Raw genomic sequence first — 25,731 nt, forward strand, 5'->3', positions numbered from 1 at the left:
TCTTGTATGTGTCCTCTCGTTATTGTTGAAATGTTCTTCGGAAATGAAAGAAGTTTTGAGGAAGTTTTACACCTTCAGGGAAATATATATATATATATATATATATATATATATATATATATATATATATATGTGATAATTTTGTATTTTCTTCCATCAAGTTATATAGTTTATCGAATCAACTCTAAAAAAATGTTTTTTTATTCGAAATATATTTATTATCTAATCAAATAATTATATTTTTTTTATTTATTAAGAAGTTCACTATAGAATGGTCTTTTTTATGATACACCGAATTGATAAAAACTATTTTGATCGAAAGGATTCGAATTTGAGAGATCAACTATATCACACTGAATTGAATAATCAATAATTACATTATATTCTATTAAATAAGTATGAAATATGACATGATAAAAAATTACATTTACTTCTAATATCAAATTGTTATAATTTGTCTTTTCATAATAAAATTTCAGACAAAACAAATAACAATCTGCGTTTCGTGGTGTTTGTAGAGTGTGACAACTCGAGGAAATTCATATTATTGAATACCCATTATAGAATTAGATTTTTGTCTCCAACCATAGGTCTGTACTGGAGAAATGCATGTCCACTCCTTTCCTATTTGTTTCTAGGTGTAAATACATTGTTTTACCTTTATTATGTATTGCAAATATTTAAAAAAATATGGAGTTAATAATTGAATTTACCTTGCTCTGTACTGTGAATTATGGAGTTGGAGATCAACTTGTATTATGATGCTACATATCAATGAATTTTTGTTACACGATTGAATAGTTTTTCCTTTACTGCGAGCTGTATGATTCTTCTTATTATAGGAATATCTCTTTCTATGTTAAAAAAAATTAATTCAGAAAAACTTGGTTAATGAATAAATCATACGAAAATAACGTTGTAGGTCGAAATTAAACTTATTTACACTAGCATTTGAAAATTTAAATTAAATTGAAATTCACTTAACAAACAAATATATGTAGTTGAGTTAATAAAAATAAATGAGATTTTGCCTTTAAGATAAAAAATTCATAACTTTTTATAAGAATCGAATATCAATTACGCATTTCTTTTAAAATTTGTTATCCATTAAAAAGAAATTGAAAATTTTCAAATTCTACGAATTCAAGAAGGTCCATCGGAATTGAATTATCGGGGGAGGACATCTTGTTGTGATGTTTGGTCCTGGACCAACATTTTTTCACCATGTAAGAGTACATTAAACCTCATTATTTTTGTCTGCAAATAGAGATCTCATAAGGCGAAAGATTTGAAGGAAAAGACATTTCTCTTTCGGGGAATTCAGAGACAAAATAGTTGTAGGAAAAGACATCTTTTGCTTCACTCATGCAATATGTGCAGTAAACATCTCAAGATGAAGATTTTTATAAAAAAGCCAAAATTAGATAACATAACTTCTTTGGCTTTTATTGATGGATTATAAGGATATATATTATTGAAAATTAAAAAAAAATGTTAATTAATGTACGATAAAAATCTCAATCAATAATTTTTATTGAGCTTCTGGATGATTAAATCTACATTCTCGTGGGTTAGATGAATTCAGGTTACCATCCTTATCCAAAATATTTCAAGAATGCTGGCAAAGGAAATGTACATTCCTTGTTCGAAAAGCAGTTAGGGTACCATAATATTTTCCTCCATTGAACTTGGGCATCTAACTTTTTTTTCCTCCATTTAACTGCATATATTTACAGGCAGCTTTCTTTCGCTCTTTTCACCCCATCACTGACTGCCCATCATTTTAAAGGAAAAAAAAACATGGAAGTAATCAATTCCACTGCTACAGATTCACATGTTGAAGATGATAATAGCTCTATCATCTACAACAAAGCTGAAGAAGTCAAAGTGTTTGATGAAACTAAAGCTGGTGTTAAAGGGCTAGTAGATTCAGGAATCTCCAAGATTCCTAGGTTTTTTATTCACCCACCAGAGAATCTTCAAAAATCATGTTCTAGCAGCCTCCTGAAAGTTCCGGTGATTGATTTCGAAGGATTTGACTCTTGCTGGCGTAGAAGGGAAGTGGTTAATGAGATTTTGAATGCAGCAGAAACATGGGGTTTCTTTCAAATGGTAAACCATGTGATTCCAGTAAGTGTTCTTGATGAAATGTTGGTAAGTGTTAAAAGATTCCATCAGCAACCACAGGAGTTGAAGATGGAATGGTATTCAAGGGACTCTAAGCGCAAAGTTAGGTATTTCTGTAATGGAGATCTTCTTGTTAATAAAGCACCTGCAAACTGGAGAGATACTATAGCTTTTGATTTTCAGGATGGGAAGCTAGACCCTAATTTCTACCCCCACATATGCAGGTATCGAAAAAAAAAAAAACCATAACGGTCTTTAATGTGAATGAAGATGATTATTTTTTTATGCAATGAGTTTTGGAGTATGATACGTAAATAAGTTGGTCTTGCAGAGAAGCCATAAGCAAATATATGAAGCACGTGGTAACAATGAGCAAGATACTATCAGAACTACTGTCAGAGGCACTAGGGCTTCCAAGTGACTACCTTTCAGGGATGGAATGCATGGAAACAGAATCATTGGTATGCCATTACTACCCAGTTTGTCCAGAGCCAGAATTGACAATTGGCGCTACAAAGCATACGGACCCTTCATTTCTTACCATATTGCTTCAAGACAATGTAGGTGGCCTCCAAGTCCTTAATCAAAACCTGTGGATTGATGTGCCTCCTCAACCAGGAGCCCTTGTAGTAAACATAGGAGACTTCTTGCAGGTAGAGCTTTCAAATATCTAATTTTTATTATTTTTTGGTTTCTTTAGGGGCTGGAACGAATTGAAAAAACCTCATTTTTGATTGATTTGGTAATTTCACTTTCTTGACTGTATTAGAATCACATTCTTCTTTTTTTTTTTTTTTTTTTTTTTTTTTTTTTTTTTTTTTTTTGGCATTTACCACCAAAAGGAAATAAAGTAAGAGCATTAGGGGAATAATTCTTTTTAACTTAAAAAAATTTGATTAAATAAGGAGAAATGAGTATATACTTAATTTCTTTTTGTTTTGAACTAATTCTGTTTGATCTTGAATTTGTCATTTTAAGATAAGTTAATTCTTAATTTAGAATGTTTAATTAAGGGGAAATCACCTTTTGAATAATTAATTTAGAATAGAAAATTTTGATTTCAAATCAATTTAACTTAAATCAAAATTAATATTATATATTTTTATGTAATAAAAAGTATTTAAAAAAAAAATAAAGCAGAAACCTATCGTCTTTTCAAATAACTTACCAAACGAATTCATAGTTCAGGGGCCAACAGACCATATTAAAAATCGTGATCTGGAAAAAGATAGGATGGGATGGAGAAGATTGAGAGTGGCCTTGGAGATAAAACGACATCTCTATTTTTGGTTGAAAAAAATTTTGTTTTTAGACAAAAATTAGACTAAATTGATCCTGACTTCAAATTTTTGCAGCTGATCACCAATGACAAGTTGAGAAGTGTGGAACACAGAGTTGTGGTTGGAGGAATTGAACCCAGAGCCTCAGTTGCATGTTTTTTCTATCCAAGCACAGCAAATAAATTTAAACCTTATGGAGCAGTAAAGGAACTTCTATCAGGCAATCCACCCATTTACAGGGAAACTCATATTAGTGAATATATGGCCTACTTCAGATCCAAGGGATTAGATGGTAGCTCAAATCTCCCTCATTTTAAACTATCATAGCTTGCTGCACAATTTCCAGACAACAAAAATTCTTGGGAACTAAACTCATCCGTAATAAAGTCATCTACTTGCTCCCTGTGACATTCTTTCTGTTCTTTTACAGTTTCAACTTTTAACAGACAGCTCAAACAATAATATCAATAAGTGCTAGTAGCAAGTTTCAGTACGTGGAAGTAAATATAGGCAAACAGGAAAAAAGATAACACTGCAAGATGGCTCACTATATTATTTCAGGATTCAACTTCCAAACAAATGATGGTTTTAAATCTGGGTAAAAAAACAAAAGATGCTAATTTCACACACTGTCAAGTAAAAGGTAAGATGTTCTTCACATATATGTTTGCCTCCATTTCCTCCTCCTTTCCTTTTTATTATCGGGAAAAGGGGGAATACAAACAAGTTTCACACCTAAAAAAATGCCCATCAAAGATCACAAATTACTCACTATTTCACAAAGGAGCAACACCACAATCTCCAAGAGCTGATTGGTGTTTGTTGCTAGTTTGAAGTCTTGGGTTGCAATATCTGCACGAGTGACCATAAGATATCCATTCTATGCATAACTCTATTATTTTGTCCCTGAAATGTAGCATAATGCAATATTAATCTCCAAAAGAGAAATTCTACAAGTAATATTTTGCATGTTATATCGAGAATTTAATGTATTGTACGCACACATTTTTACAGCTCAAATCATACAACTTGTATCACCATACTTGTTTCAACCATCACCAATATCATAGATATTCAAATAATCTTTGTTAAAAATCCAGATATAACAAAGGCATGAAAGTGAAGGAGGCTCATACAGTTCAGAGTTAACTATAACCGAATCAACCAAGTCCAATACGGATTAACAGTCAATAAACATACATACCAGTTAGCAGGACTTTGCATATAGTTCAACATGCTCTTTTAAGCCATATGAGCCTATCTCAGTGTCTTTGGAAGGGGGGTGTTAAGAGTTCAGATAGATCACAGGTTCAACCAGGAGTCCAAAAAATAAAAAAATAAAAAAATAAAATCCTTTTAATCTTACAGGAAAACAACAATGTGATTCCCCAATGGTATTAGGAATTAAACAGACATAATAGGCAGGCGACTACTATAATTCAACACAAGGATACAAATCATATAAATATTTTAACTATAAAATATTGCACTGCTAGAGATGCAACAAATCTGTAAATGCCTGCCATATTGCATCTGTATAAGCCAAATTAGTATTGAACAATAATATTATTGTTAAATCAGCCATGTATTCCAAGTGGACAAAGAGGAAGGACAAGAAAGTCTTCTTCCCCATCATGAAGAAAATTGAAATAGCAGAATCTCCCTACCTCAACCATGAAACATATCCATGTCTTCTCGCCATGCACTTCTGTAATCCCTTTCAAGATTGTCAGACCCAAGCTTCTGATAGCTTCTGCTATCTCAAGAAAATGACTGCATTCCTCACATAGCATCTGCATAGTCAATCAAGATACTTCAAAATATAGAGAATTAAAGCAGAAAACTAAGGATTGTTATGCCTCATCTTTTCTTTTCTTTCTTCTTTTTTTTTTTTATATATTTTCAAATTACTTTCTTAGAATTATTATTTTTTACTTTCTAGACAAGCAATAAAGATGCGACATAAATGAGTGTGACCAAAAGCATGGACAAACATGCAAGAAAAATACTTTAAGTGCGTTAACTTCATATTATCACAGTTTTTGCTTCAATAAAATAATATAACTAAAGCAAATTTTACAAAATGAACATGTACTTTACCTCTACAAGCATCTGCCCGTTTTTGTTTAGGTTCTCTACTACTATTGAAGAAACTTTTAGGTGCCCTCCAACCTCCACTGCCCAACTTGAACCTTTTTCATAATTTGAGCTGTCTGCTCCCTTCTGATACATCTGCAAATTCAGTACTAGGATACATATATGAAGATGTACAATATCCAAGTGACAGCTAAAATTACCACGTTGCAAAATAACAGCTTCAAGGCAATAATCCTTGTGCAGTAGCAGAGAATAGCAGGGTAAAAAAGGTACTATAGTATCAAATAATTTACCAACAGTGGCAGAAAAATTGCAAGTTCATATTAACAGGTAAATAGCCTTCTGTGAAGCGTAACTCCAGGGGCAAATAAACACAATGTACAGATCAGGTGAAGAAATCTAAATTTCCTCCATTAAACATATGGAGATCGGCTAATTCGTTGTTCACAGAAACAAGTTCTTTAAAGTGGCAGCATCATAGCTTTTACCTTAGACTCGGCACATTTATTGAGCTTGTCAGCATGCTTCGTGATACTTTCTAGAAAGAGCATGTGCTTGATTGTGCGCTCCAGCAAGGAATCAATACTGCACTGTGCAATTTTATTGAAACCTTCAGTACATATCTTGGAGGGAGTTTCATGAATAGAAATTGTACCTATCACATAACTCAAACCAGACCATAGGAAAGTTACCTTTGCCCCATTAGGCACAAGCTCTCTTAGCTCCTTAATACGATCTTGAATTAGTTGTCTGTCCCTTGGCCTAGGCCTGCAGTTTTCACCAAGTCTAGCCCTCTTTTTATTGTTCTTAGCTGGTTCAGAATGCCTATCCAACTGTTCACTGCAGATACTAGGACAAGTTGATGAAAATCCTCTAGAAGACATTGCAGCACACACTCCTGTGGAGCTTGAGCAGTTCTGTATATCCTCTTCAATAACAGACTGCTGGTTACTTGAATAACCAGCTGAATGGATGATAGGTTTAGTCTGCCTAGAAGGCTCTGGCGTTTTCTCTGTTGTTACCAGAGATTGCACTGATTTGCATACCGACCTCTCACTTTTCACATCACTGCCACTGTAGCAAACATTGCCTACTACTGCTTCTAAAAGATTTTCTGAACCAGTATCAAATGTCATCTGGCTAATACTTGTCCCCTGTGGCACCTCCACAGTGTTTCCAGGTTCAGCCTTCTCTGCATCGCAATCAAAGTACAGGCACCCTTTTGAAAAAGCTGGTCCTAGCACTTCATGCAACTCGCAGCCAGCAGAGAACTTTAAAAATGTATTTGAGGTGTCTAAGTGGCTTGGCTCAGCTTGATACTTCATCTTTTTTTCAAAATCTTTTTTCAGGTTCACATTTGATGATCCAGGCATGTTCAACAGCTCATTTAGATAATTATCTAGGCTGTCACACTTAGGTCTATCAGAAATAGTAGAGTCAAGGAGGTTAACAGGGAAGTTTGTGAGATCAACTCTGAACTTTTCACCTGGACCGATAACATCACACAAATTTATATTATCCTTAATAGAATCATCTAACTGTGGCACATTGGTTACTGATCCTCCTCCTGAATCTTTCCAAACACTAGTCTCCCCTCCACACGTGTGGCCACCTATCAAATCTACTCCTACTTGATTCTGCTTCTCCAAATAGGGAATATCTGATCTAAGTTGATGTAATTTGACACTTTCACCATTCAGTGGTGAGGATAAAACATGTACTCCATGTTTATTTACCATTTCCACTGCTGTATTATGATGTGTGCCAGGAGAGGTGCAAAAATAAGAATTATCACATTGTTTTTGTAAAAAAGGAAACATAGGCAACTGATTATTTGACCCTTCTTTATCTGCAGCTTTATCTAGATTGCATAGACTATGAGGAATGACCTCTGATTCCGAATGCAAACCCTTTGTGGATAACTCTGACTGAAAAGGGGCAAGCAGACAAATATTACCACAATATCTCACATTTATGTGTTTCATTCTATGAACAGAAAGCTGACAAACTAACTTCGAGCACACATTCACATATACAGAAAGAAATGATAAGTGAGGAAGGGATGGTTACCAGATATATAGAACTCTTCATACTATATTCTAGGGGATTAGGAACATGCCCAATTGAGGGACCTTGAAGAGATAAAAAGACATCTTTGATATGGTTTACCAGCTTCATATTCTCAGCAACCTGCTCCATTCAGAGCAAACAAAAAAAACAAATAACATTTACATTATGAACTTATGTATTCAGTTGATGTTACACAAATTTTCCAGGGGACTAACCCAGACGATTCACTAAATTTGTCACAATAAAATCTGAATCTAAAGACTCAGCAAGAAAATATATTAATAGAAAACTAGATACCTGATACACAAAGATTTTGGACCACAACATGTGAAATTATGATAAAACATATATCACTAGTTTAAGTGTGTGATTCTATAGGGTAAAAGTACACGTGATTTCCAGTTTTCAAATTTAAAGCTTTTAATACTTAACATTCCAGTTTTCAAATTCGAAGCTTTTAATACTTAATGTCACAGCAATGTTAAACACTGCTTGCTTACTTATCTATAAGAATCCACCAGCTGCGCTTTGTTATGTAAGGGTGGCCATATTACGGTTTCGGGAACCGGAACGGTCGGTTCGAACCGGTCCCGAACCGTAACCGGAACCGGAGATTTCCGGTTTGGTTCCGGTTCCAGATTTGTGGAACCGCAAACCGGCGGTTCCACAAAACCGGTCGAAACCGGATTGGAACCGCCGGTTCTCCGACCGGTTAGAACTGCCGGTTCGAACCGGCGGTTCTAGCCGTTAGAAACTGTCAGTCATAGGCTTCCCCTTCAAACCCACCACCGAACTAAGAGGTAAAGTCTTTTTCTTTTTTACCTCCACGTCTTTTGCTTATGCAGTTCTTCTTCTTCTTTATTTTTTTATTTTTATCAATTGTATCAAGTGCTAATGGTTTGGATCATCTTTTTATTTTCTTGTTAATTCATTTTTCCCTAATGGGTTGGTTGGGTTTGCGTTTCTTTGTTGTTGTTCAAGTCTTTAAAAAAATAAATTTAATTGAAGAATTTTTTAATTTTTTAGGTGTATTTTTTTTAGAAATAACTTTCACAAATTTATTAAATTTTGAAAACCGGTCTTCAAAATTTAAAATTTAAAATTATGCGATTTGCCGGAAAACCGGTCGGAAAACCGATCGGAACCGTCGGTTTTGAAAACGTACCGGAACCGGAACCGTTCGGTTCCAAACTGGAACCGGAACCAGAAATTTTCGGTTCAGTTCCGGTTCCAATTTTTTTGGAACCAGAACCGCCGGTTCTGGAACCGTGGCCACCCCTATTGTTATGTTATGATCCAACTATTACAAGGCCTGGAATGACAAATGATCTGCTGCCCTTCAAGCAGCAATTAGATCCCAAAAAAAGAGAGAGGAAAGATAAGAAATAATAGTCTCAAGCCCATGTTACTTTTGATGCTTCACTTTAACCTAAAAAAACAACATAAGAGAGAAATTGAATACCAGTAAAATACAACCTATGTTTCTCCAGTTCTCTATCTTATCCCAACATACCTCTGTCAAAGATGGTTAGACACCTAGAATAGAGATATGTATGTGTATGACACCAATCTCAGTTTCAACGGTATAGGTCATGTAAAATATTTGGAAGTGGCTTTTCCATTGACCAATAACTCAAATCCCCGATGTTAGCTTTGTTAAGTTAATCTAAAAAAAAAAAAAAAAAAAAAATCCAAGATCGATAAGTATCTGCATGGCGCACTATTGAGACACTCAGATCTTTGTCAAGTTAAGACTTCAAGAGGAATAAATTTGCATTTGCAACCAACAGTGTTAATTTAGCATCTAACCACCATATAAAGTGCCATAGTGTTAAAACATTGTCTTGACAAGATGAATAATAACCATTGCATGAACAGAGTCAAAGATTTAATAACCATGGATGGATTCAAAAATGCATGAAAAAGTTGGTCAGAAATAGCCTTACTTTATTCAAAGACCCAAGCTGTACAACTCCATATGGAACAACAGCTACAACAACAATGGTCTGCAGAGCAAAGGAAGATATCTCCATCTATATCATTTGATTGTAGAAATAAAATAATCAAAGAAACACAACCATCACCATGCGAAATTTCTTTTTTTTCCCCTTATTTCTGATTTTAACAGGTCAGAACTTCAGACAATTACAGACTGTGCTACACTGTAGTCATGTTCACACCAACAAGATGATCACAAGAGCAAAAACAAGCTAAATAGAATATCTGGGGCGCAAACTCATCAAGCAAAAAAAAAAAAAAAATCTCTCAATAATCACAATCTTGAAGTCAATGTACAACAGCAAAGCAAATTTAAAGCAGGAAATTCACTGTTCTATCCCATATAGTGATGATGATAGACAAGAATATTAAACACCAGTAAGGTTGCAGGGAAAGTATGAACTAATGATACGAAAATCAAAGAAGGCACACCTTGATCCCAGCTGAAAACTGACTTTGCCAGCCATCAGAGAACTGAAAATTTAATCCCAAGAAAGTACGAGGATTAGGAAAAAGATAAAACAAAAATTTCCTACAGTACTTTGATAATTATTCACTTTAACATTTTAATTAGCAATGAAAAACAAAAGTAACCTGAACTTATTGCATTAGAAGAATAACCCTAACCTCAAATGATGAGATGGAATTAGTTACACGCTTATCTGCAAAGATCCATCGGTGTTTTCCAGTGACAGCTACCTGTCCTACAATCCTGCAAAACAAAGCATGAACCCATCCCAAAATCAACAAGATCGGCATATGGATACTTCATGTGACTGACAAAATCGTACTTAAATTTAAAAAAAAAAAAAAAAAAAAAAGTATCTACTTAGCGTATCAATGGAAAGAAATTCATGTAGACATCATAACAAACAGGAATATAAGGCATACTCAAAAAATTTTGACACCTCCTATTCACAGTGCTCACAGAGTTGTGTGATCGAATGTAAAATAAAATAAAAAAATAAGCAAATCCATCCATGAATAGAGCCATACCCTTCCCCAAGAGAATATACGTGATATGACATCTTTGCCACAGCTAATCCAAGCGGGTCATGCGAATACCGCCCACAAGACAAGTTTTCTAGTGTCTCTCTGAAGCACTTATTCTCGAAGGGATCATCTAGCTCACAATTGTCATAGTAAGCATCTTCCCAAGTTAACACCCTGTGACATTAAAATATTAAAAACAATGAGAAAAGAGCTCAAAGCACATTTTATTGGTGTTTAACCTCAACAAGTACTATCTTCTTTGCACATAGTTGCTATATCCTGCTAATTATTGCAGTATTTTATAGAGAGTTATAGAAAATTAAAAATAATAATAATAATAATAATAAAAAAAAAAAAAAAAAAAAAAAGAAGACATCTCAAAATTCTACGATAGAGATAGTAAAACAGTAGAATTTATGCTCAAAACCCTTCTAAACTAAAATAAGCCAAACAGCTTTATACAATCATAACATTGACATGATTCTTTTAAAACAAACTGGACACAACGAAGCACTAAAAATGCACCAACCTTTGTGCACTAAACTTAAAAATTTGCTTACCATAATAGGCATCAAGGCATAACCACCAAAGAGCTAAATAATCGCTTGTTAAATATACTCACAATTAGAAACACCATTGAACAAGATTATTTATAAAAAATAAAAAATAAAATAAAAAAACACTTTTGCTTACTAGTTACTACAATAAGCATCAAGGTATAACCATCCAAGAGATAATCGCTAATTATATATATGTGCCCACAATTAGAAAGACCATGAAACAACATAAAGAAAAAAATACATACATGCGAGCTCGATGCTTGAGCTTCCAAAACACAGCATACTTCCACTCAGTGTTGAAGCAGAGGCCCTTCAGCGTATTATGCAAGTCAGTACCCATCCTCTCTCAAAATTCCTAAAACCACCCCACCCACCCTAATACGAAGCACCACCACCACCACCAAGCTTGTCAGTTAAATAAGACCAACCCCCAAATCAAAAACCCTAATTTCTCACCAAGCTAGCTTCCTCTGTAAGAGCCTCTTCCTGCTTGTTTTCTCCTTAACCCAGCTCGTGCCTTTATTGGTGGTCCTCCTGTATCCAAAAGCAAACGATCCCTACCCATTCCTCAGACCACCACCCCCGACAAATAAGCTAAACCTCCTTTACTACCTTACACCAAAAATCTCAAAATTGAAAACAAAGCACCAAACTTGCAAGATCGATGACAAAGATTTCAGAGCAGAAATAGTTACTGCATTTAGCCATTGATTTTGTTCAAAAAGAAAAAACTTCCGCTCTCAAAATCAATCTAGAAAGAAAAATTATTGTGAAAAAAAAAGAAATCCTCTAGCTTATGTCGGACGACATGGATCGCTCAAATTCTAAGCTCAATTTTGCAAAAGATATAGAATGAACCCAGAAAAATTCAAGCGATTTCTTTAGTTTTCACTATTCAAAGAAGCTGTGGAAACAGAGAGCAAATGATTACAGCTTCTTCAAAAGGCCGAGTAAAAATTGAAGCTTTTTCGTTTAAGAGTAATGAGAATTGAAGTAAAGTATGAAACTTTCAGCTACATTTCATGTGTATGACTTATAAATTAATAGAAAAAATGAAAGATGATTAAAAAAGGAAGCTTTTTCCGCTGGTTTTAGAGAGAGAAAGAGAAGCTTCAATGGCTTTTTCGCTGAATAGAGAGAGAGGAAAGTTTTTTCTTAAGCAAACAACAACAATTTTATTTTTCAGTTGAGTTGATTAATTAGGCTTTTTATATGCAGCCGCTATTTTGCGCTTCCTGTTCACTTTAGCTTTTTTGACAAAATTGGTAATGCCGCTTTCTCTTATCCTGCGCACACTGCGCATTTTAGACCTCTTTTGCTTCTTGTCTTCAACAATTTACACAAAAGGAGAAGCACAAACCAACACTAACAAAGAGGCTAAAAGAAGGAACCAAAAACAAAAACAAACAGTTGCTTTGAGAGAATAGGGTTTTGGGTTTTTTGGAGTTTTGAGCAAATATATTTATGGAACCATCAAAATGGGTTATGAGTACACTTTCTAAGTAGTGTCATTTTATGGCCAACAAAATGATTTCTTGGAGAAGAAAATGCTCCTTATCTTTCCATACACAATATTTATCTTTTTTTCAAAAAAAAAAAAAAAAATAATTCTTTGCATACCATACATTTCTCAATCACCCTTTTTAAACCCAATGAACTTACCCTTCTCATGGCCCTTTTCAACAATCATTTTATTACCAAAAAGTTGTGACACCTAAACCTTCTCTTGCCATTGTCCCCATTTTCACATTGTTGTAAAAAAAAATAACAAAAATAAAGGTTAGAATTAATTAATTTAAACCATCTTATCTTCTCTTCTCTTTCTTTCTTTTTTTTCTTCCACTACTAGCTTGTTTGGTGCTCATTGAGTAGCATTTGAGAGTGATGATTGAGCATAGTATTGCTATTTCCTTTCAATTGGTTTAGATATCTAGCTAGAATTTCAATTCAAGGGTCATGTTTAGCATAATGTTTTCTTCTTATGATATGAGATAAATTCAAAAGTGTATAGGACTAAATAAAATTTTAATCTATAGATTTTTCTCAACTAAATGACTATAGTACCAATATTGAATAAGGTTACTAATGGAAAATTATTTTATTTAACTATTTAAATACATTATAATGGAGAGAAAATTATAAGTGGAGAAATTTTGGCTCTTTTAACGTTTATATGCTATAAAAAATTAGGTTAAAAAAATAAAAGGTTGACTCGGTTATATTAGAATTACCTTAAGTTTTATGAGTTAAACTTCATATCTCTAATCAAAAACCGAACAACAAAGGAAAGCAAGAAGTCTATCAATTAATAAAACACAACAAACAAATTACATTAATTTGTAGTATATAATTCTCATATTAGGTCATGCAAGTGAACATTCAATGTGACAAAAGAAAAAGATTTCCCAACCGGAGTTCAAATTAATTAGGTTGATTTATGAATTAGAGAAATTTAGGATTATTTGATTTATTTGATGATGATAAACTATATTCTAAAGATTATAAAACCCTAAATAGAATTAGTAATTAAACTTCAAAATGAGCCATACTTTGGAGAGGCAGATATTATAACATGATTCAAATTGGAATTTAATTTGCATGTGAATTATGATCTTATGACATATTTATGAACTAATGTTTCTTGCACCACACCAACTCAGCATCATTGTCCGAATCCCATGATTTGTGTTTTAACAGTGGGGATCGATCTTGAGTGATTATTATTGCTATTGATTTCTAATCATTTTATTCTTTTTTTTATTTTATTTTCTTGGGTTTTTTTTTTTTATTCTTTTGCGTTACAAAGAGAGTTATAATTTAAAATAAATAAATTAAGTTGGATTTACTGATGATTATGAATAACTGTACAAGAAAAAGGAGTAGTTGAGAGGGAGAAAGTGAAAATGATCGATCACATTATGAATCCTCGAAAACAACCACCTATCGGATGTTTTGCTTTGGCCCAAAAAAGATTCAATTTGTCGGAAAATAAATGAATAAGTCTTAACCTTAGTTCATTACTAATTTTCTATTAGGCATAGTCATGATTTACTCAATTGTGTATAGTTCTTGTTCATTGCTAGTTGTACTTAAATTACTAACTAGTAAATTAAAAATTTTAGGAATTTACCATATATGTATATTTAACTTTTTCGGATTTTACATTTGTGATTATTACTCTTGAATATGTAACGCTATATATTATATTACCGCTTTTTGCTAATTTGGATGCTTTTATATTTTTTTTCATTTAAACAACGCTTATAAAAATCAATATAGTATTAATTATTTTATTTCAGTTTTACCCTTATCTAATATTTCTATTATATTTTTTCTCTCTTAATTATAAAGAATTAATGGAAAGTTAATATAGGAAATATTCTTATTTTTTATAGAATCGAGCCGTTTAATTTCTTTTATAAGGTAATATAAATATAAATTATTGACTTTATTGCTAAATAAACGTGTTGTTATTGTATTTGTCCATTAATTACTTATCATAATAATAGTCTATAAACCAACACATGGTTAAAAATTTTCCAAGAAGTAAAGAAGGGTTTTGTTCTCCACTTGTCTCATTTGTCATCATCTAAAAGGAAGATTTTCAAGTTAGGTCAAAACATTAACTTATCAATATCATCATGCAAAAATTTGATTATTGAATTGATTATTTTGATATATAGTGAAAAGATTGAAATACTTAATTTGGACGGTCATTAATTGTTTGGGGTACTATTAATTAAGATTGATTGATAAAAATAATTAATTAATGGGTATTTAATTTAGATGCTTAGGGAGTAAAGTCAACTAGGTTAAGCATAGTTAGTGATGGAAATGATAAGTCATTTTCCCATGTATATAAAATAGTGAAAGAAATGAGTATGATCATGAATTATGCTAAGGGACAAACAATAATCATTTCTTTAGCCTATTTTCTAATGAAAAATGTAATATTTTTCAATTAATTTCTTATTTGAATAATTCCATTTCATGCACTCATCCCATATGAGGTAAGTATTATGTAATGTTGCAAATCACAAAGGAAGGAATGAAGTGACAATTTTCTCTTTATAGATAATTGAAAATATTCTTATTCACTAAGCTTCTATATATAATTATTTAAAATTTTGTGGTTATTTATTTTTTTTTTTTTTCAATATAATATAAGTGAATTTATTGAGTTACTTTTCTTTCTTTTTGTTTTTTAAAGAAAAATATATATTGAAGTCCCTGAAGTTTTACTTATTAATTAAGTCCTTAAATTTTATTTTATCAATATTAAGCCTATAATTTTTATTTTTTTAAGTCCTTATTTAATTGAGAGTTAGAGAGTAATAATCACAGACATGTTTGATTTAATTGAGATTTTCCTTATTTTTTGTTAAAATTAAGCCTCAGAACTTGTATTTATTGACATTGAGCCCCGGAAATTTTATTTTTATTAAAATTATACCTTTAATTTTTAATGAAAATTTTTCACATGGCATGTTATTATCGAGTATATTTCTCGCTGTTAATAGGGATGGCAAAAATCGACCGACCCGATGGATATGCACCCGACCCAAACCCAATCAAACCCGATTTTTAGGATTTTGACTGAGTTTGGATAGGGTTTGGGTAAAACCTGAAAGTTTCGTTTTGGATATGTGTAGGGTATGGATATTGTTATTATAAACTCAAATTCGATCCTGAACTCGATCCAAACTTTTGGATTGGGCAATACCCGAACTCGATACCCAAACCTTGAGAGGTTTGAAAATTAATTATTTTCTTTAAATTGTATTATGAAATGTTTAATAAAGTAAAATAATTGTAATTTGAATAATTTAAATTAATTTGAATTTTGAATAATCTAAATTTATTTAAAAATTTTGAATTTTATATTTTAGTATATATGTTATTTATTGTAGATTGAAATTACTATTAGTTAGCATGAGAAATTGAAAAATTCTTATTGGGTAGAGTCTCTCTTTTTTTCTCCTTTCTCGCAAAAATAAAAACATTTTATCAAAAACTTCAACCCAAGTAATAGTTACAACAGAGAGTTAATTTATCAAATATTTCAAAGCAAGCGGTGTCAAGTAATCCTCGTCTTCGTTAATTTATCAGTTGAAGAGTATACTATTATTACTCTTGAGTGACACATTAAGATAAGAAGAGCAATTTTGTAATTAAAATTTTAATTTATCATTTTTTAAACATTGATTTATGTATTAATTTATTTTCATATTTTTAAGGGAAAGATATTTTCATTCTTTTAAATATTTTATTTATTGATTCAATATAATCTAATTTTTTAAACAATTTGATTATATGAGTAAATAGGTATTTGTGGGTAATAGATATCCATAAGTACCCATGGATAATGGGTACCCATAAATATATCTGAACCCATTAAGTTTAGACATAGGTATAATATTCTCTACCCGATAGAATACTGGGTAGAGTATTGGGATAGAGATAGGGTTTGAGTTTGGATACAAGGACTGCACTATCCGACCCGAATTCTACCCATTGCCATCCCTGACTATTAAAGACTTGGATTTGCTGATTTATTTTCGATCAATTTACCAAAAATAAAAGTTGAAAGACTCAAATATCCACATCAAAAGGTTTCTTATACAAAATTCAATGCATTTGAGGGTCTAAACATAAGTTCTGCCTTCTTTTTTTTTTTTTTTCCCAAAAACATTCTTTCTCAATATTTTAAAAATAAGACTAATATCGTTTGGGGTTCAGATAAAGGTTTAAATATGAGCTTTGCTTTTTTTTTTTTTTTTTTTTTTGGTTAATAATAGATATAATTAATATTTGATTTATTAAGTGTTGGTCTCTTTGTTTTATTCTCTCTTTGTCACAAAAGAGGATACGGAAGCAGAATGATCCTATGTAGATTTTGCAGCTTAGCTTTTTAGTGACATGTAATCTCATGAAGATGACTTCTTAGTCTCCATAGTCATGAGTATTGCTTTGATCTCTCTCTCTCTCACTTAGTCAATTTAGATGGGCTTGAAAATGGAAGACAACATATGATGTTAGTGGCCATTACCTAAATAAACTATCCTTTTGGGAATTAGAGATATTGATGTTTCAATTCTTTTATTTTTTTTAAAATTTTTAATTTTAACTGCATTCGGCAATAATTTTTAAATCGTTTTTAACATTTTGACTGGTTAAAATGCTAAACACTATTGTTTACAGTGTTTAATAACATATTAAAATAATATTTTATAAAAAATAAAATATTTTATAAAAAGTTATTTAAACAGCTAACAACTATGAAAATAATTAATTTTACCGAATACACTTTTAAAATTTTTATAATGGTGAATTCAGGTAACCTCTCATATAATATATCAATCAAAGTTTGTTAATTTTAACTAATTAAATTGAAATTGTAAAATGAGAAATATTTAATATTTTAAAATAAATAAAGGGAACAGTGGCCCCAACAAATCTAAGATTGGGAATCTAATGATCATTAGCACCAAAAGAATGTTAGCTAGGTATTAAAAGTATCTTTCCAAACTAGGACAATAAAATATATGCAAGATTCATCATTATTTTGATTGAATTGGAATTCACGTACTAATCAACTAATTAAAGATAGGCAAACGTATTTTCCCTAATCAAATTAACAAATTAGTCACATTACCTGCATTTTCTCTTGCTAATTAATTTCTTCAACCCTTCATTTCCATGGAAAAATTAATTAAGGTGTTAATTATATATTTATATGTACCACTATCATTATCACTAACTATAGGAGACAAATTATGTCCATAAAGAAGGTCAATAGTTCTATTTTTATGTTTTTGAACAAAAATTTATTTTCTCCCAATAGAAAATCTCCTTTTTTCCAAAGCATATGGCTATGCTAGCAAGGAAAAAGAAGGGAGAGACATTGATGTGTACAAATTTTAAGATAAATAAAGGCATGTGTCGTAAGCCCACATAGCACTTTATGATACGACTTGAACAGTAGATACGACAACGCGATAGGAACTATAATTTAAGCACAACGGGTGAAAATACGACTTCCACATGGTTTATATATATTTTAATTTCATGCCAATAGCTAATAGCAATCCAAATCCTTAATGAGTTATTTTGTTTAAAAAGGTTTAATAAAATGTTAAAAATCAAATCGAATCAATAGAATACTAATTAGGTTATTGACTATATCAAGCAATATAAATCCAAAGTGAGAGTCTAGCTGTTGAGAGAAGTCAAAACTCAAAAGTGTTGTTTGTAATAAAGAAGTGGTTTCTACTTTCTACCCACCATTAGAAGAAGGTATAGAATGCTTTCTTTCTAGCCTCTAAGTAATTCTGGTAAGATTGGCTGCTTAATCTAATTTGTCCACTTGGAGGATAAGGTGGGTTTAGTGGTCTTAGTCATTCAAACTGATTACTTTAGAGTTTGAGATCAAGCCAGCCACTATAAAAATATGACAAAATTTCTGTTGTTTTGTGAATTGGTCTATACGGCAAAATTAGTTATTTTGATAGCTATTAGTTGTTTGAGTAGCGGTTAACTGTTAATTATGTAGCTTTTTTCATAAAATGTTAAACGCTAAACCTCCAAATGTCAATTAAATGTTATGTTACTGAACATTATAAAAAATGTCATATTACCCGTTTTAAAAAGCTGTTATCGAACACATACAATATTTCTTTTCTTGTCGGCCTTTTTCCATATATATATTTTTTTCTTTTTCCCTCTTATTTGTAAATGTTTTTTCATGTTTGGAACTTTGAACTTACAATGATCGTCTTCCAAATACAATTAGTAAATATTTTGGATAATCATTGAATGTCTCCCTTGTAATATAATATAGTTGTTCGTAGCTAAATCTGTAAATATTGCTATCACAATTAATACAAGCAACTAGAAAAAGAGTATTTACTATGAAAATAATTCTTGACATCAATTAGTATGATCTCTAGTTCTATTTTTCTCTTCTTTAAGTGATGATATTACTGTAAAGGGAAATACCTCCCACAATTTGGAAACTTGATTATAGCCAATTAAGGATCCTCCTTCTGTAATTAACCATCTGCATTCAGTAAGGCACCTATTGTAATCTCTTGAAGCATCAAATGCATCAAAATGTATCTGATGCTTGTCATTCCATTGCATATCACAGTAAAATAAAGTAGTTCCCAAGAAATTAACACTGAAACTCCACTGAATTTCAGAGCCTTTTTCCAAAATGGCATAACCAAGATCATCATTTTTGGACTGACAATGTATAATGATCTGCCTTCCTTCCGCAAGCATATTGGTCACACGAACTTGTATTGCATAGACAAGAATCATATAAAAGTGCATCAGCAAGAAAAGTAAAAGAAAACTGTTTGCTTTCTTCATTTGTTAACAGAAAACTCTGCACCTAGTATATCAAAAGGAAAGGCAAAGGGGGAGGCCCATTTTGTTTGTTGTTTTTATTTGAGGTAGGAGATTTTCTTGTTATGTGGTTGGTGACATGTAGTTATTCTAGACAAAAGATAATGACCATAGCTAACTTTCTTTCATTTCTTGAAACCTTTCAAGAAAGACCAAAACAGTTACGAGCCAAGATTGTTTCTTAACGAACCAATTTATCTCAGTTTGTTCCACTTTTGACATAGATTTCGCAATTTTAGCCAGATGGAAAATCCCAATTTTAGCCTATATAATTCAATCATAGAAGGGCTAGTTCAATTTCATCAGCCAATTCAAGCACTTGAAATTTAGAAACTTGTGTTTGAGTTACAAAGTCTTGCCTAAAAGTTATACATTTTCATCAATAACTAAAGCCTGCAGTTTAATATCTGAGATGCAATTTGGGGAAACTGTTCATGGTCACATATGGAGACATGGTTTTGAGTCACAATTCAAACTGCTTTGGTTGATTTTTGTTCAAGTAAGGGTAGAATCAGTGAATCCAAAAGGGTGTTTGATGAAAAGCCTGACAGAAATGTCCTTGCTTGGACTACTATGGTCTTGTTCTTGCCTGCATGGAGATTGTTTAATTTTAATACGATGCCTGAAAATAACACAGCTTTTCGGAATACTTTGATTAACGGGTATGCAAAATTGAGTAATGTAGTATCTGCGGAGTTTGTTTTTGTTTAGTCAGATGCCTCCAAGGTTATTTCGTGGACAACAATGATCGATTGCTATCCTCAGAATTAAGAAACTTGGAGCAATTAGCAGTTTTTAGTGAGATGACAAAAAAATGGGATTTTCCCAGATAATGACAATTGCAATTAGCAACTATGATTCAGCATATACCCATCTTGGAGACCTTGACCCACGCTCTTGACGTTCACTAGTTTCTTAAAAGCCATAAATTTACAGCACAGGCTTTCAAATGTGGATAAAATCAAAGTTACTTAACTATACATAAATCTTTGCAACTGGATATAAATCTCATAACTTAGATAGTTGTTTTACATTCTCCATTTTTTTGTCTTTTCATTGCACTCTTTCAAGCTATATGGTAGTTTGTTTTACAGCTTATTACATGTGAAATCTGGCCAGAGGCATATCCTCCACAATCGAACAACTCAAAGAAATAAAAATAGGATTAAATTAACAACTTAACACCAACCTTGAGGCCATCTATTTTTAGGATCCCATCTAGGGAACCATTTCTTCTTCTTTGAATCCAAACCCAATGTAGCTGTGTTCTCTTTCCTTACAAAGATCAACCTAGACAATAATCCTCTCACTCGGCCACGACAGGGAGTGTTAGGAACTTCATACTTAGAAGAAATGTTAGGGAAGAAGTTGAAGTAAGTGCCATTATCATCATGTTGAGAAGGAAAGATCTCATCCCGAGTTCTAACGGTATTGAGTCTTGAGTATCTTTGTTCAAGTGATTCTTTAGGTACATTTCTTGCTAATAATGGAGAAGCACCACCCCAATTATTGGTTCCTAAAGAAGGGTGTTGGGGTGTTCTAAATTCTAATAATTGATCTCTTTGCCTCATATTCCTTAATTAATCTTCATTTCTCATATATTTATATGATTATTATGGTATCCAATCTTGCTCAGGAATCTCTTTCTATAGTATATAGTTTTGTTTTATTGGAGAAAATTTCTAGGTTTTGGTGTTTGATGTTTCTTTGGAGTTGTAAAATTTTATTTGCATATCCTAAGTTTTAACATGAAAGAAAATGGACCGGTGTAAACTATAAACAATTGCCGCCAATTTAATCCTAGTGCATAACAGAAAGAGAGGAGGAAGTTGGATTGCAAATTTGATATTAGTCTTTTATTATAATTTAAGTTTAAATTTTATTGTAAATTTGTTACAACCTTTTCACTTAAGCTAATAATTTGTGGCAATAAATCATTAAGTTTAAATGATAAATGGCTTTGTTGTTGTTTTACAATGTTGCTATGTAGATTGCTCTTTTGGGTTTAGATTTTTTGCCTTCGAAAATAAGTTGGGTTCGATTTTTTTATTGAAAAATCGATTAATTCAGACTGCTTTTATTTCGATTCGATTCAAAATTTATCTAAATCGAATGGTGACCCCTAAATTTCAAGCTGCCCCAATTATTCCTTGAAGTAAGTTGTGGATCCCACGAAAGGAGGATGTATTGGAAGTTGAAAACTATGCATGTATGGAGAAATCAGTTAGAAGCCAAAAGTTAGAATAATGTGAAAAGTGCAGAGAATTTCTCATTTAAAACTCCATTACGTTGAAGAAAAGTAGTTGAGATTCCCAAAAAATGCAAGAACCCAAAGCTTAGTTGGGAGATTTTACTTACACAAGTTGAAAATTAAATGATTCTACTAAAATTTATGAATACACGCAATTAAACATGCTTAAAATTAGATCATTTTCTCCTCTTTGATGCAAAATAGTTAAGGATTCCCACTAAAACCCAACTATTCTATTTTTTATGCTTCCATTCTTAATATTGCTGTTTGAAGATGCTTAAAGGAGACAGAATATTAAAGTTTGAAACTTGACCTGTTATAATAGGAGTGTCCGGTTCACTAAACTGGATCTGTTCATTCAACTTGCAGTTTCGGTTCAGTGAATCGACCAATCAAGACTTAGGTGAAAAAGATTTGAATTTGGACTAGTTCCTAAGGTTTCGAATTGGTCCTTGTTCAACTGCTTCTGTGCCGGTCCCCATCATAATAAATCCACCGGCGGTCACCCCTATAACGTACAATAAGGATCGACATTCAATCGCAATATCGAATAAAATCAAGAACAACCAACATCAACAGGAGAAGTGAAATTCTTACAAGCACCATTAATATAGCATCTGCATAGGACAAAGACTTCAGTGTTCATGAGCATGCCACGATATAACTTCTTTGTCGTGCCAAGATGTTTCATGTCTGGGTTCAGGCACATTCTTATAGTCATGTTGATTGCTAAGTTTTGAAAGTTCGAACTTTCTTTATTTGCTGAGCTAAAAGTGAACATAATTTATTCTGATCTCAGCAAACCTGCAAAATGGTGCTTATTGTCGCTACACTTCTCTCTCTCTGTAGTTATAGATAAAAGTACATTTGACAAGCTAAAATATATTTGAAGGCTGAGTTTGGACCCCAAGTTGAAGGCTAACTGAACAATGAAAAAGAAAAAGGTCAATTAAAGAACACAAACATTTGTGTGGTTTGGTATTAGATCAGCTCAATAAGATCAACAAGAGAAGAATACAGAAGTGCAATTTTACGATACGACTTGTCTACAATTGTTGTCTGAGTCCACCCATAGACCAAGCCAATCCAAAAAAGCCACGTGCTTTTTGTCCATTATTTTCCAGTGAAAAGACACAGATGCTCACATTTGTTCCATATATCTTTATTGCATTGGCTTGACGTATGGTGAGCTTATACCATATACCGGCTCTAAGCAAGTGTTTTCCACGATTATAAGAATTAGCATGTGAAAGATCCTCCGCTACACTAATAACAAAGTTAAGGAGAATGCACCAAAAATTACAAGTTGAATCAAATGATAGGCATGTATTGTCCATAAAATTTAAGCATACATAACAAAATGCACATACAACATGGACAACTATTTTCATTTCATACAACATCATAAGTATGAATTTAGTCAAACAATATTTAACTATTTGCTTACAAATCCATTTGCACCTACCTTTTATTAAAGATGAAACTTTCAAATACTAAAAATATCTTAGTTCACTTAAGAAAAGATTGTGGATGGAGTGATAGGCATGTACAGATTGTGGATGTGTCATGTTATTTTATCATTTCCATTCCACCGCATGGCTCTCAACTTTCTAAGTTGGAATTTCATTAAGAACATGATTCTTACAACAAGCAAAGAGCATAATGACATTAGTACTTTTCCCATCCACATCCAACAGTAATAGTATAGATGCACATGTATTCTCTGCTTCAACTATAATAAACAAGGAGAAGAGGTTAAATAGCATGACTAAACCTGCATTAAATATTCATGGCAAATGTAAATGCATTCAAGATTATCAATTGGAGATTTGCTCCTCATTTTCTCCTAATTTTTGTTCAAATCAGTTTTTCATTTCTCTACTTTGTGACAGAAGCTGCCTTCAAGCATGGATTGAATCCCCATGTCTATGTAACCTATCGATATATTTTAGGCAGTCTTATTGTCATTCCTTTCGCCTATTTTCTTGAAAGGTACATAGTAACACATGTACACACCCCAAAAATATATCGCTCTATTTTAATATATGCAGCAATTTATTGTTTTTCAAGGGCTTAATGCTTGAATATTTTGGTTCTTGTTTTTGTTTTATTTTTCCTGCAGAAAAGTGAGGCCAAAAATGACGTTTCTCTTGTTTTTAGAGATATTTGTGCTGTCTCTTCTGGGGTAAGTAGGACACTGCTCATTCAATTAAAATGGAAAGAATCGCTCTATTTTGCAAGGAATGGAAAGCTCACAATTTCTTCTTGTTAATGAAAACCAGGGCCAGCCTGACGCTTAACATGTACTTCGCAAGCTTGAAATACACCTCTCCTACATTTGTTACATCACTGACCAACATCATTCCTTCCATGACTTTTCTATTTGCGATTATATTTAGGTGAGGACTTCAAGACTCCAAAATCAACTCTGTAACTCCTAGTTTTAACATTTACATTAAATGTATATCGTGTAGGTTGGAGGTTGTTGATGTAAGGAACTTCCGCGGAATAGCTAAAATCATTGGAACCTTAACGTCCTTGGCAGGGGCTTCAATAGTCACCTTTTACAAGGGACCTCTCATGCAAAGCTTGCAGGGTGCCCCAATGCATATCAGAAGTAATCCTGTTCAACAGAACTGGGTGAAAGGTTCATTTCTACTTGCAGCAAGCTGCTTAACGTGGTCTATGTGGTTCATTTTGCAGGTGGGTGTGTTTGTGGTTGTGTGCAGCTCTACAACTTGTGATTTCCAATACATTTTTTTTTTTAAATTTGCGTTGCATCCATTCCAGGAACCCCATAATACCTAAAGTTTTAAGCATTAAAACACTCTTTAGCAGACAAAATCCAAGTACAACAGTTAGCGCATAAATATATGACTGCTAAAATATTCACCAAAAATATGATCTTAATCGATGATTACCTTGTAGGTATATACATTGAAAAAGTATCCTGCACAACTATCACTGACTGCATGGATAAACTTTCTTGGGGGAGCACAATCAGCTGTCTTCACCTTGTTTATTCAGCACAAACCCGGGGCATGGTATATCAGTTTTGACATCAACTTCTGGTGCATTCTATATGCTGTAAGTACATGTCAAACTGCATGTGATCCAAATATGTCAATTAGTTACAAATAATGCAGTATATGATGTCAAAATGATGGATGGCAGGGAATTGTTATATGTGCTGTAACAGTTTTTGCTCAACTGTGGTGCACAAAACAGAAAGGACCAGTCTTTGTAACTATGTTTGCTCCCCTTTCAACATTACTGGTAGCATTTCTGGCTTACTTTTTCTTTGGCGAAGAACTGCGAATGGGAAGGTAAAATTGAAGTTCTGCTTCGCAGTTTGATTAGAAATACTGATTGTACCTAATTCATCTGCTTCAGCTTGCTGGGAGGAGCCGTTATTGTTATTGGACTGTACATATTGTTGTTAGGCAAAGAAGGAGATGGAGACCAGATTAAGTCAAAAGATGAATCATTTCCAGCTTATGATGAGGAGAAGGATCTTCAGACACAGATGGAAACTTCTGCGAGAAGAGAAGCAGCGCAGCAGGACTTTGAGAAATAAACCTACATTATGGGAATGATATCAAAGAACATATGCTTAGGAAAAATAAGTGAATATGATAATAATAAAAGTTCGTATGGAGCAACTTACCCAGGTGGACAGATATGGATTTGCAGAAAACTTATCTCTCCAGGTCTATGAGGCTGAGGCTCATGCTTTGTTTGTTAAACTTGCATTTTTTATTTGTCATTATATTTTACACAGCAAAATGGACAAAGAAAAAGAAAGTATACCAGGACTATCCTTGGTTGTAAAATTCAACCCTTGTTTTTGACAAATTAAGATGCAAAATCTTGCCTGGATAACATAGTATCAAACATGCAGATCTTTTTTCCAAAATGTAGGATTATGACATGCAACAAACATGTA

At 32.6% G+C, this 25,731-nt stretch overlaps 3 protein-coding genes and 1 long non-coding RNA gene across 7 annotated transcripts; 2 read left to right on the forward strand and 2 right to left on the reverse strand.

The window, feature by feature from the left end:
• Positions 1-1,512: 1,512 nt before the first annotated feature.
• LOC105644560 (1-aminocyclopropane-1-carboxylate oxidase homolog 1) lies at positions 1,513-4,241 on the forward strand. 2 transcript variants are annotated; one of them, XM_089718907.1, is made up of 4 exons: positions 1,522-2,351; positions 2,459-2,780; positions 3,483-3,700; positions 4,115-4,241. In XM_089718907.1, the coding sequence occupies exons 1-4, from the start codon at positions 1,801-1,803 to the stop codon at positions 4,239-4,241; spliced, it is 1,218 nt and encodes a 405-aa protein (XP_089575033.1). In that variant the 5' UTR covers positions 1,522-1,800. The 2 variants fall into 2 exon arrangements, with proteins under 2 accessions (XP_012085337.2, XP_089575033.1); XM_012229947.4 differs by lacking the exon at positions 4,115-4,241 and having other exon boundaries at positions 1,513-2,351; positions 3,483-3,815.
• On the reverse strand, positions 3,935-12,547 carry CPUorf7 (transcription factor bHLH155-like protein). 3 transcript variants are annotated; one of them, XM_012229948.4, is made up of 11 exons: positions 11,371-12,540; positions 10,569-10,739; positions 10,200-10,284; positions 10,005-10,046; positions 9,521-9,580; positions 7,575-7,694; positions 6,197-7,432; positions 5,993-6,094; positions 5,508-5,639; positions 5,075-5,200; positions 3,935-4,313 (listed from the first exon to the last, which is right to left on the reverse strand). In XM_012229948.4, exons 1-11 carry the CDS (start codon positions 11,463-11,465, stop codon positions 4,233-4,235), a joined length of 2,250 nt encoding a protein of 749 aa, XP_012085338.1. In that variant the 5' UTR covers positions 11,466-12,540; the 3' UTR covers positions 3,935-4,232. The 3 variants fall into 3 exon arrangements, 2 of the variants coding, with proteins under 2 accessions (XP_012085338.1, XP_089575032.1); XM_089718906.1 differs by lacking the exon at positions 9,521-9,580 and having other exon boundaries at positions 11,371-12,541; XR_001047379.4 differs by lacking the exons at positions 3,935-4,313; positions 5,075-5,200 and having other exon boundaries at positions 5,622-5,639; positions 5,993-6,089; positions 11,371-12,547.
• A 9,276-nt stretch (positions 12,548-21,823) lies between these two features.
• On the reverse strand, positions 21,824-23,323 carry LOC119370174 (uncharacterized). The gene is made up of 2 exons (XR_005177756.2): positions 22,383-23,323; positions 21,824-22,293 (listed from the first exon to the last, which is right to left on the reverse strand). It is a non-coding gene; the product is annotated as an uncharacterized LOC119370174 (long non-coding RNA).
• A 230-nt stretch (positions 23,324-23,553) lies between these two features.
• Positions 23,554-25,667, forward strand: LOC105644559 (WAT1-related protein At2g39510). The gene is made up of 7 exons (XM_012229946.3): positions 23,554-23,777; positions 23,908-23,970; positions 24,068-24,184; positions 24,260-24,488; positions 24,714-24,872; positions 24,960-25,111; positions 25,179-25,667. Exons 1-7 carry the CDS (start codon positions 23,575-23,577, stop codon positions 25,360-25,362), a joined length of 1,107 nt encoding a protein of 368 aa, XP_012085336.1. The 5' UTR covers positions 23,554-23,574; the 3' UTR covers positions 25,363-25,667.
• Positions 25,668-25,731: the final 64 nt, after the last annotated feature.

The sequence above is a fragment of the Jatropha curcas genome, chromosome 3 (assembly GCF_041381405.1).
Source record: "Jatropha curcas cultivar XTBG-Jc1 chromosome 3, XTBG_Jcur_1.0, whole genome shotgun sequence".
Lineage (NCBI taxonomy): Eukaryota > Viridiplantae > Streptophyta > Magnoliopsida > Malpighiales > Euphorbiaceae > Jatropha > Jatropha curcas.

Coding starts and splice junctions, on each gene's coding strand:
- LOC105644560 (XM_089718907.1), top strand. CDS start 1,801: ATGGAAGTAATCAATTCCACTGCTACAGATTCACATGTTGAAGATGAT. Junction 2,781..3,482: donor ACATAGGAGACTTCTTGCAG/GTAGAGCTTTCA, acceptor AAATTTTTGCAG/CTGATCACCAATGACAAGTT. Junction 3,701..4,114: donor AGATCCAAGGGATTAGATGG/TAGCTCAAATCT, acceptor TTATTATCGGGA/AAAGGGGGAATACAAACAAG.
- CPUorf7 (XM_012229948.4), bottom strand. CDS start 11,465: ATGGGTACTGACTTGCATAATACGCTGAAGGGCCTCTGCTTCAACACT. Junction 10,285..10,568: donor GTATATTCTCTTGGGGAAGG/GTATGGCTCTAT, acceptor TTTGTTTTGCAG/GATTGTAGGACAGGTAGCTG. Junction 5,201..5,507: donor ACGGGCAGATGCTTGTAGAG/GTAAAGTACATG, acceptor TTGACTATGCAG/ATGCTATGTGAGGAATGCAG.
- LOC105644559 (XM_012229946.3), top strand. CDS start 23,575: ATGGCAAATGTAAATGCATTCAAGATTATCAATTGGAGATTTGCTCCT. Junction 23,971..24,067: donor TTTGTGCTGTCTCTTCTGGG/GTAAGTAGGACA, acceptor AATGAAAACCAG/GGCCAGCCTGACGCTTAACA. Junction 24,873..24,959: donor TCTGGTGCATTCTATATGCT/GTAAGTACATGT, acceptor GATGGATGGCAG/GGAATTGTTATATGTGCTGT.